A 10,622-nucleotide genomic window follows, 5' to 3' on the forward strand; every position below is an offset into this window, starting at 1 on the left:
CTACAGCCTGCAAGGCTTCTCTGTCCAAGGAATTTTCCAGACAAGATTATTGAAGTGGGGCTCAAAGAAGTTAAATACATTGGTCAAGGTCACAGAGCACATCCTTTGCCTTTGTCTTTTTAACTCGACTCTGACATCTCTTGAAGCAGAGAGCTTACCAGATCCACGTGTGTTTGAGAGCTCAGGGTCCAGCCCACGGTTGGTGCCTGCAGATGTGTGTGGGATGGCAGAGCCAGTCCGCCGTCCCTTCCTGGGGCCCAGCACCATCTCCCCTTCCACCAGTAGTGACTTTGGAAACCATGCTGGAGTCCTGGGGGTCTTGACCAAAGACTTTGAGAGCAGGCTGGGGCTCCCCGGCCGGGCCCCCGGCTCAGCTGGCCCTTCTGCCTGCAGGGCATGTACAACGCCACCACCCGGCAGGTGGAGACGGAGCTCCTGCCCTGCCTCCGGCACTTCGGACTGCGGTTCTACGCCTACAACCCTCTGGCTGGTACGGGCTGTGCGGGCACAGGCTCCCCTGGGCGGGAGGGCCTTCCTGACCGCGTTTCTGCCCCTTCGTGACCCAGGAGAAGCCTGGCCCCAGACCTGGGAAGGGGAGGGCTTTGCCAGGACCTCCATCCATCCTGGTTCCCCGCCATCACCCCCACTTTCGGCCCAGGCGGGCTCTGGGGGCAGCGCCTGGCGGTCTGACTGCAGCCTTCCCGCAGGAGGCCTGCTGACCGGCAGGTACCAGTATGAGGACAAGGACGGGAAACAGCCCGTGGGCCGCTTCTTTGGGAACAGCTGGGCAGAGGTCTACAGGAATCGGTGAGCTGGGGGCGTCAGGACGGGCGGGGTCGGAGGGGTCCCCATAGTCTGAAAATGGGGAGTCCCTGGGGCTGCTTTTTTGGGTTCCAGAGCCTCCCCTTTTGCTCAGACCTTGACCCCTCAAGCTCAGCTTTACTGAGAACCCAGCCGGCACCCCTAAAGTTTCCCCAGTGTCTCTGGGAGTGACTGGGGACTTGGATTGGGAGTGTGTGGAGCTCTGGCCCTTCTGTCGGGTCTGCAAGACTGTGTCTCCTCCCTCGAAGAGCCTCCCCCCTGCCCACAGCGGCAGGAGAAACCTCACATCGGGACTGGGGAATCCTGAAGCTTGCCGCTGGCCCTGTCACCTGGGGCACTGAGTCTAAGTTTTGTAAATTCTTGGCAATAAAATTGTCATCAATGTCTAAAGTTATAGTTGAACATCTGTTGGGACCAGCCCTTTTTCCCTTTCATTTTTTTAAAGTTTGAAAAAGTTATCAATGTAATACATGCCCGCAGCTAAAAGCAAGCCCTTTCCAAGTCACATTCCTTAGAGGTGATGCTTTTAAATCCTGTCAGCTTACTCTCCCTCTGGCGTTGACTGTAGGATCTCTGACGTATATGCTTTATTGCTATTCCTTAATGTATCAAATTTAGACATTATCTATGGACTGCTGGGAAGCTCATCTTTCAAGATTTATAGAAGCTAAGTCTCCAAAGCTTCAGTGCTAATTTTGTTGAAATGCCCCAGGACTTTTTAAGCAGCACAGTGTCTCATACTTGGAACCACCTCTGTATGCAGTGGTGTGATTTAAACCCTAATCCAGGTGCCCACCCACGCCAGGGTTTCTAATTGTCTGACCAGGTTTAGAAGCCATTTCCTTAAGCAGCATATCAAGGAGCTTGTCACACCACCAGTGCCTGGGCCTCTCTCTTGGAGGATACTTTTTGTAAAAAATAATTCACTTTTTTTTTTTGCTGTCTTGGGTCTTTGTTGCTAGGTGGGGGCTTTCTCTAGCTGTGGAGAGCCAGGGCTACGGCTTGTGGTGAGCAGGCTTCTACTGTGGCGACTTCTCTCACTGTGGCACGCAGGCTCTAGGGCACACAGGTTTCAGGAGTTGTGCCTGAGGGCTCAATAGTTGCGGCTCACGGGCTTTAATTGCCCCGTGGCGTGTGGAATCTTCCCAGACCAGGGATTGACCCGGTGTCCCCTGCAGTGGCAGACAAGTTTTTACCCTCTGTACCTCCAGGAAAGTCACCCTGTAGGGTCTTGTGCTGTGCTCAGTTGTGTCCAACTCTTTGCAACCCCATGGACTGCAACCTGCCAGGCTCCTCTGTCCATGGGGATTCTCCAGGCAAGAATACTGGACTGGGCTGCCATGCCCTACCTCAGGGGATCTTCTCAACCCAGGGATCGAACCCAGGTATCCCGCATTGCAGGCAGATTCTTTACTGACTGAGCCCCCAGGGAAGCCCAGGATCTTGGCTGATGGTTTTTACCTTCTCTGCTCTATTTAGCTGAGAAAGCACGGCAGGTCCATTATCTCCTTTACATTTTGTGCTCACCGTGTGGGGCTGGCTTGGGTTGTCTCCTCACTGAGCAGGTAAGTGAAGGCAGGTGGCTGATCCAAGGACAGAGTTAGGTAGGACTGGAAGCAGGACTTGTCTTGTCCGTGATCCAGGGCACACAGATGTGGTCCTGACGTTGGGGGTTGTATTGTTCATATCTGGTGAGCATGTGCAATGCAAGGATTCTTGCCCACTGCATCCCTGCTGGTCCTACCGCTGGGCAGGGACCACCACGATGAGGGACCCAGAAATCCACATGCATTCTGCTGCTCAGGGAGGTAAAGCCTCCACTCAGACTGACACCCTGCAGGAAACCCCCCTTCTGACCCCTGTGCCACCCTCCCTGCCCCCTGCCCAGCTACTAGGAGGAGCACCACTTCCAGGCCACTGCCTTGGGTGGCGAAGGCCCTGCAGGCTGCATGTGGTGCCAGAACCCCGCGTGGCCTCGGCCGCCCTCTGCTGGACGCACCGCCACCGCCAGCTCCAGGTAGGAGGAAGCGGGAGCTGCATGACTTCATTTTTAGTTGTGTTTAAATTTTTGCTGCATAGTGGCTCAGATAATAACAATCTGCCTGCAATGTGGGAGACCTGTGTTCAATCCCTGGGTTGGCAAGATCCCCTGGAGAAGGAAATAGCAACCCACTCCAGTATTCTTGCCTGGAGTCAGACACAACTGAGCAACTGCATGTGATATTAAAACTTCCATTTTTTTCTCCGTTAGCGTTTATGTCTCTGGCCGCCCTCCTGCAGTCTGTCCTATTCCCACCATCCTACTTTCCCAATACCTTCCTCCAACTTGGGCATCACATACTAATGGTGCCTCTTTCTTGAGCCTGTTAAGTGCCAGGCCTGAGGTAAAGCACTTTCAGTTCAGTTCAGTCGCTCAGTCGTGTCTGACTCTTTGCGACCCCATGAACCGCAAAACACCAGGCTTCCCTGTCCATCACCAACTCCCAAAGTCCACCCAAACTCATGTCCATTGAGTCGGTGATGCCATCTAACCATTTCATCTTCTGTTGTCCCCTTCTCCTCCTGCCCTCAATCTTTCTTAGCATCAGGGTGTTTTCAAATGAGTCAGCTCTTTGCACCATGTGGCCAAAGGATTGGAGTTTTAGCTTCATCAGTCCTTCCAGTGAACACCCAGGACTGATCTCCTTGCAGTTCAAGGGGCTCTCAAGAGTCTTCTCCAACACCACAGTTCAAAAGCATCAATTCTTTGGTGCTCAGGTTTCTTTATAGTCCAACTCTAACATCCATACATGACTACTAGAAAAACCATAGCCTTTACAAAATTTTAATCCCCACAATCACCCTGCAAAGTAAAAGGATCCTGAAGCTTAGTGAGGTCATGTAACTCAGGCCTGCCCAGCTGCAGAGCAGCAGGGGAGGCCCCAAACTCAGGCCTGCCCATGTGTGTCTAGGGAGGCAGGGCTTTGGAGCTGTTTGAAGGCAAGGTAAGTTCTTTCTGGAATAACGCAGGGTATGGACACTGGGGGCTTCCTGGCAGCCCAAGTGGTAAAGAATCTGCCTGCCAATGCAGGAAATGCAAGATACTTGGGTTCAGTCCCCGAGTTGGAAAGACACCCTGGAGGAGGAAATGGCAACCCACTCCGGTACTTTTGCCTGAAAGATTCCATGGACAGAGGAGCCGGGTGGCCTACAGTCCATGGGATCAGAGTCAGACACGGCCAAGGGACTGAGCACACAGATACTGGCTCCCAGGTCTTGGCAGGGGCGGGGCGGGGCGGGGGTGTGTGTGATGGGGTCTCTGTGGGGCATCAGTGTGTGACGTCTGGCCGTCTTCCCCTGCAGGGCGCCCATGGGGATGCGGTCACCCTGGGCACGTCCAGCCTGGAGCAGCTGGAGGAGAACTTGGCAGCCACTGAGGAAGGGCCCCTGGAGCCGGCCCTTGTGGGGGCCTTTGATCAGGCCTGGCGCCTGGTCGCCCACGATTGTCTCAACTACTTCCGCTAGGCCTAGTCTGGGGTGGCAGAGGGCACACTCCACCTGTCAACTCCTTTTTCTCTCACGCCATTTTGACCTTAGGCTGCTCTGCGTGGCTGGTTCTTCCCTCACAGTCCCGTCTACAGACGGTTCATCTCCCATGTTCTTGTGAACACTCCCTGCAGCCTCCACCACAGAAAAAGGCTGGGGCCGACCAGGCGTTTACTGTCTGAATAAAGGGGCACTAGCCGGGCTGGAGCCCAGGCCCATGGTGAACCCGGCGAACAGCTCCTCTGCAGCCACGGGCTGTTTCCCGCCCCCCACAGGCTTGGTGAGAACAAGCGGGAAGGAGTAGGGATCAGGCTTTGAAGGGCAGAGGCAGCAGGAGGGGCCTCTGGAAGGTGCCTCTCTCTCAGCCCCTCTCAACAGCAGGGCTGCAGGTGGCCCTCACGCTTCTACACACGACAGAAGAGGGCCGTACACCCCGAGGTAGACATCTTCTTGTGTACAATCACCTCCCTAAATACATATTAACAGAACCATCTGGGCAAAAACCTACCACCCGGAAGAATAAAACTGCCGGGTACATTTCTCACACTTGCTCAGTTTCAGTAGCGCTTCATTCTTTTTTTTAAACGCTTGTTTATTTCCTTATTTGGTTGGGCCAGGTCTTAGCTGCCGCAGGTGGGATCTAGTTCCCCGACCAGGGATTGAACCCAGGCCACCTGCATTGGGATCACGGAGTCTTAGCCACTGGACCACCAGGGAAGTCCCATCAGCGGTGGCTTTATTCTTGCCTCAGCTAAGCCTCCCGTCTTCAGGTCGTCTGCAAGATACCTGGCCCAGGTGCGGGAGAAGGGGTGGGAAGAGAGAAGACACAGCTGGGGTAGGAGCGGGCGGGAGAGGTGCCTGTTCCCCTCAGCAAAGCCCAGCTTCCAGCCAGGGCCGCTGAGGCCGGAGGAGAGAAGGCGCTTCCTCCTGGGCCCCCGGAGCCGCCCGGCCACGTGGCCATGCAGGAGCCAGTCCTGGAAACCGGCTTGAGGAATGAACAGACCCCTGGGAGTCCAACCCAAAGCCCAAACCCAACAGCATCTTTAGCTTTTTTCCCCAAGAAAAGTCCCTTTTGCAGGAGACAGCCTGAATGACAAAGTCTCATTATTTATAGGAAAGTTGCCTGTCCTTGCCCCCCTCGCTCATGTTCTTCCACAGCAGACACACAGCCACACTCCGGGAGGGCGGTGGCAGGGCCTCCTGGCCGTCCTGACGAGACTTGGAGGCCCCGGCCCCTCAGCTGTCGTCTTCCTCCTCTGACTCGTCTCCTGACTCGGGCGCGCTCTCTGGCAAGTCATCTCCCATCTGCTGGAACCTTCCGGACTGTGCGTCCCACATGTATTTGATGCTCACCTTGAATTCAGCCATCTCATACCCGAAAAGCTTCTGTGAGAGATGGAGGGAACCAGCGGTCAGGAGGGCTGAGTGCGGTCAGAGGCGCCTGTGGACCCCACCGTCGCGGCCGCGGACACCGGGTGGGTGGCTGGGGGCCGTGGGGACCTCACCAGGATGCGGGCCTGCTCCGGGGTCAGCACGTCGCCCTCTTTGCACACCTCGTAGTCGGACAGCAGGGTCACCACACCTGCAGAGAAGGGACCCCGAGCAGTGACCCCAGCACAGAGGCCTGGGCAGCGCCGGAGGATCAGGCGGCCCTCTGCCTGAGACTCCAGCAGCTCAGGCACTGGGCTTCCTCCTGAGCGGTCAGCTGCCTGGGGCAGGAGGTTCTGATGGTGGGGGGCACCGACTCCTCCTTCCTTGTCCCTTGACTGCTGTGCTCTAACTCTAAGTCCCTGACCATTTTCACCCCAACCACGAGGCGGGCACTCCTGGTCCCATTATCATGTAAGAAAACACAGGCTGATAAAAACAACCTTCTCCGCTGGAAAGGTGGGGGCAGGGTGGGGAGAGCTGTCTGGCTTGGAAACCTGGCTCTCGGCCCTCAGGTGTGAGCTCTCAGCTCCAGGGACACCCCTACCTTTCTTGAGGGCTGTGGGCAGGCCCAGCTGCCTCAGCTGGGGCTCCATGGAGTGGGGGAACTGCTCCAGGGGTCCCGGGTCCAGGTTCACAGTGAACGTGGCTTTGTTCCCCGCTCGGGCATAGTCCATTTCCGTGTACTTTGTGAACCACCTGAGGGAAAAGAAAACTGGACTGTTAAAAAGGCTGAGCGCTGAAGAATTGATGCTTTCAAATTGTGGTGTTGGAAATCAACCCTGAATATTCACTGGAAGGACTGATGCTGAGGCTGAAGCTCTGATACTTTGGCCACCTGATGCGAAGAGCTGACTCACTGGAAAAGCCCCTGATGCGGGAAAGACTGAAGGCGGGAGCAGAAGGGGACGACAGAGGACGAGATGGGTGCATGGTATCACCGACTCAATGGACATGAGGTTGAGCAAGCTCTGGAGTTGAAGATGGACAGGGAGGCCTGGCGTGCTGCAGTCCATGGGGTTGCAGAGTCAGACAGGACTGAGTGACTGAATCACGAACAACGCCCATCTACCTGAGGTCAGGCGCTGCCTGGCTTTGCCTGGTCTCCCCGTCCTCCTCGGCTCAGCTGGGAGCTCTGAGCTGGGGAGGATGGAGACCCGGTGACAAAGTTCCAGGAACCAGGTCTTCCTTGGACCCTCCACTGGACCAAATCCCGGCTTATTCCTTCCCGGGAGACCTCACCCACCTTTCCCTTCCCACCACTCCTCCAGAGCACTTACTCGTCCACTTCCTCCTTAGTGCGATTGGTGAAGAGGAGACCAACTTCGCCCCTCAACTTCTTGCTGACCTGCAAAACCAGAGAAGGGTGGCGTCCGTCGCGTGGGAGCAGTGGTTCTCAGCTGGGGACGATTCTGCCACCCCCACCCCCCAACACTTGGCAACACCTGGAGAGGACTGTGAAGGGGTGGAGGCTCAAGGAGAGCTGAGCCTGACGCCAGCCCCTGGGCCGGCCAGACGGCTGGAGGGCGCCACCCCCGCCGGGGAGAGCCAGGACCCACCTGATGCAGGTTGTCTTTGTACTCATCAGCCGGGCTTCGACCCAGCGCCACCATCATCACTTTGTTTTTGCCAAAGAACATCCTACAGAGAAAAAGAGGGCTCCGTGAAGGAGGCGCCCTGCCCTCAGCTAAGTGCCAACCAGCTCCAGTCCCCCGGACCGGAGCCCCAGTCCAGGAGGAGGCGGGGCCAGAGGCTGCTTTCCATGTAGCCCAGGGCCCCTCACGTTCTTTCCCGCACAGACCTGACCCGCACACGTTTTGTCTCAGCTCACCGGGAGTGCATCTGGGTCTGTGGAAGAGGCCTGATGGACGGTCTGAACCAGAGCTGCTGGGTGTTCCGTAAGGGACCAGACCCCAGGGCTCAGGGGCCCCCTCTCCTGGAGGGATCACTGCTCTCCCCCCGCCCCCAGGGCAACACCGACTTTAACAGTTAGGGACTTCTCAGGTGGCCCAGTGGATAGGACTCTGCATTCTCACTGCAGAGGGCCTGGGTTTGATCCCTGGTTGGGAAACGACCATCTCCAACCAAGCCAAGCAGCCTGACCGAAAAAACCAAACAGCCACCCTCCCAACCGCAAACAGTTAAAAAGCATCCTTCATCGGGGGCTGGGGAGGGTGGCATTTTGTCCTTATTAAGGCGATACTTGTGACCCAGGTACCCAAGGTCACTCACTGCCCTGTACTTTCTGAGCAGCCTGGCCCCGCCTCCCACTGCCCACTCACCGACTGTGCTTCCAGGCGTTGCGGATGTCCTTCAGCTTGCTGTTCCTCATGTTGGCCACGGAGAAGATGAAGAGGTACTTGTACGTGTCCACACATTTCCGAAGCTAAGGGACAATTCATGGGGCTCTGGAGTCCCGGGGAAGCAGGGGTCGGGCAGTAACACTCTAGCCCCAGGGGGGAAAGAGGCTGCTCCGAGGCCTCTGACTTCACCGTGGATGTTTAGAGCTGTCCCCGACAGATAGTCCCACACCCACCTTTAAAACCAAATACAAGGGTTGGGAAAATAATAATAACAATAATAAAAAACAAGCTCTTACCTCTTCTATCAAGTTCTGTTTCAGTTCCAAGCCTTTCTTGGCAGTTTTGGTTAGGGAGACTAACACAGAGAAGAAAAGGGGGAGATGATGAGAGAGAAACCTGGATGTCTCAGAGACTCGTCTCCCCTTTGGTACCCAGCTGGATGGAGCCGATCCAGGCTTTTGTGGCTACTGCTTGTGGCTTGCAAGGCTACTCCCAGGTGCCCAGAATGCCTCTCCAGCAGTCCTGAGCCTGAAGATCCCTTCACATCTGTCCTGTTACTAGAGAAACCAGCTATCTACAGCCCCTCTGGGGCTAACTCCCTACTGAGGAGTGAGGGTGGGGTGCTCCCTGGAGACCCAGCCTCCTGTCTGGGGCCGGTCCCTTCCTGCTGGTGGCTGCAGTGTGTGGAGACCATCTACGGCTTCTCTGTGTGGAAGGATGAGTCTGGGGTCTCTCTGCTACATCACGTCTTACAGTTTGGACCCGTGCATGCAGCGGCGCCTCTTTGGGGAGGGACAAGCACCTCTTCTCTAACAACAGCTGAGACCCAGTTTGCCCCTTACCCAGAAGGGTTTGGCACTTGCCAGGTTTGACCACGGATCCCGCCACAGAATCCAATCATTCCACAAACGCTTAACAGAGGATCAAATGCAAAGCCCTGGGTCCCAGGAGGGACCTGGATGGATGAATAAAAAGTCCCTCTTCACGAAGGACACATCAGAAAGGCAACCACAGCGGGCAGGGACGAGTGCAGCACAGGAGGGCAAACAGAATCCAGCTGTCTTGTTTCCCAGCGTTTCCACTGCTACGGCTGTGGCCCAGGCCAGCACGGCGTTCTCTTGGATTACTACTTGTCTCGCTGCTTCGACCCCTGCCCACTGCCCCTGCCCTCCCCGGTCCATTCTCAACAAAGCAACTAGAGTGATCTTTTTAAAAGTAAAGTGGAACCACATCACTCCTCTGCTCAAGCTCTCTCCTCCCACCTCACCTGGGTGTGAAAGCCAATCCCGTGCAAAACTCTTTCAAGCTCTGCACACTCTGCTCGGTTCTTTCTCCCCCCATTTCGCCCACTCTAGCCTCTTGCAAAAGTTAAACACGCTCCTGCTTCAGGACCTCTGCCCTTTGTGTTCCCCCTCCTTCGACCACTACCCTTCCAGGTAACTCCTCGGGTTGCTTAATTCCTTTCTGCAAGTTCCGGCTCATTTGTCATCTCAACAGAACTTCTCTAGCTACACTGCACAAAGGAACGTCAAGTGCTTTTTTCCTACATGAGGCTCATCACCATCTGAATTTATGGATTCAATTTTTAGTATCCTGGAAGACACACTTCCCCAAACTAAAACTCTATGAGGGCCCTAGACCTTCCATGTTGTAACTGCAGTATCTTTCAAAACCTAAAGAGTTGCCAGGTCTCTAACTTATTGAGTGAATGTGCCGGGATGAAAGAGACGCACCATAAGTAGAAACAGTCAGGAACAGTCTCTTAGGAGGGGTCCTACGGACTGCCACCTAACAGCCAGCCATACGAAGATCGAAGCACGACCATGCCGGCAGAAACAACTTGGAGAACACAACCACCATACTCGGGGATAAACCCGGGCTGAAGGAAAAGGGGCGAGGGGAGGGGGAGCGCGGAGAGCAAGAGAGAGAGACGGGCTGAGGTCGGAGAGGTGGGCCAAGGCGAGATCGCCGGCACCCCAGGGGTGCGGAGGCTGTTCCCTGGGCCAGCCGGCCTTGGGCAACTCTCTCTGGAGGCCTGGCAAAGCCCCCTCCACTTTGCCGACGCGGCTCCAGCCTCCCCCGGGGTTTCCGCCACCTCCAATACCCCAACCGTTCCACCGCGCCGCGAGCCCGCTCCCTCCTCGCACAGGTCCCAGCGTCCTCCCCAAAGCCCTAGCGCAGCTGACAGCCGGCCCACAAACTGGCTCCCGGGGGCCCAAGGCCTTCGGGGCTCACCTTTCTTGTCGCGCTTGGACTTGGGCATCTCGCCGCGGCCACGTGGGCGGAAGACGCTGCTGCCGGTCAGGCCCTCGGCGCGCGGGGGCCTCTGGGAAGGCCCTCAGTGGGCGCCCTCGCGCGTGCCTGACCCAGCCCGCGCTGAGGCCCTGTTTTCCCTGCCCGGTCGCCACCTGCCCTCTGCCCCGAGTCTCCAGGTAGACTTCCCACGCGGGCGGGGGACGCCGGAGTCTGGGGCGCCGCACCGAGAACCCCGCCTGTGGGCCCAACTCTATGGTTCCGCACCGAGGACCCGCCCCCCCCCCCCCC

The 10,622-nt window shown here is 56.7% G+C and overlaps 2 protein-coding genes across 2 annotated transcripts; one reads left to right on the plus strand and one right to left on the minus strand.

Moving 5' to 3' along the window:
* The first annotated feature begins 380 nt into the window (after positions 1-380).
* LOC129647372 (aflatoxin B1 aldehyde reductase member 2-like) lies at positions 381-4,468 on the plus strand. The gene is made up of 4 exons (XM_055574504.1): positions 381-490; positions 708-807; positions 4,165-4,263; positions 4,399-4,468. The coding sequence occupies exons 1-4, from the start codon at positions 397-399 to the stop codon at positions 4,466-4,468; spliced, it is 363 nt and encodes a 120-aa protein (XP_055430479.1). The 5' UTR covers positions 381-396.
* A 434-nt stretch (positions 4,469-4,902) lies between these two features.
* On the minus strand, positions 4,903-10,613 carry MRTO4 (MRT4 homolog, ribosome maturation factor). Its single transcript, XM_055574302.1, has 8 exons — positions 10,314-10,613; positions 8,375-8,433; positions 8,058-8,161; positions 7,335-7,416; positions 7,056-7,123; positions 6,323-6,474; positions 5,853-5,929; positions 4,903-5,733 (listed from the first exon to the last, which is right to left on the minus strand). The coding sequence occupies exons 1-8, from the start codon at positions 10,339-10,341 to the stop codon at positions 5,584-5,586; spliced, it is 720 nt and encodes a 239-aa protein (XP_055430277.1). The 5' UTR covers positions 10,342-10,613; the 3' UTR covers positions 4,903-5,583.
* Positions 10,614-10,622: the final 9 nt, after the last annotated feature.

The sequence above is a fragment of the Bubalus kerabau genome, chromosome 3 (genome assembly GCF_029407905.1).
Source record: "Bubalus kerabau isolate K-KA32 ecotype Philippines breed swamp buffalo chromosome 3, PCC_UOA_SB_1v2, whole genome shotgun sequence".
Classification (NCBI taxonomy): Eukaryota; Metazoa; Chordata; class Mammalia; order Artiodactyla; family Bovidae; genus Bubalus; species Bubalus kerabau.

Excerpts from the sequence above, each read along its gene's own strand:
- LOC129647372 (XM_055574504.1), top strand. The coding sequence starts at position 397 with ATGTACAACGCCACCACCCGGCAGGTGGAGACGGAGCTCCTGCCCTGC. Across the intron at positions 491-707 it reads CGCCTACAACCCTCTGGCTG|GAGGCCTGCTGACCGGCAGG; the intron begins GTACGGGCTGTG and ends GCCTTCCCGCAG. Across the intron at positions 808-4,164 it reads GCAGAGGTCTACAGGAATCG|GGCGCCCATGGGGATGCGGT; the intron begins GTGAGCTGGGGG and ends CTTCCCCTGCAG.
- MRTO4 (XM_055574302.1), bottom strand. The coding sequence starts at position 10,341 with ATGCCCAAGTCCAAGCGCGACAAGAAAG. Across the intron at positions 7,417-8,057 it reads AACGCCTGGAAGCACAGTCG|GATGTTCTTTGGCAAAAACA; the intron begins GTGAGTGGGCAG and ends TTTTCTCTGTAG. Across the intron at positions 7,124-7,334 it reads ACAAAGACAACCTGCATCAG|GTCAGCAAGAAGTTGAGGGG; the intron begins GTGGGTCCTGGC and ends CTGGTTTTGCAG.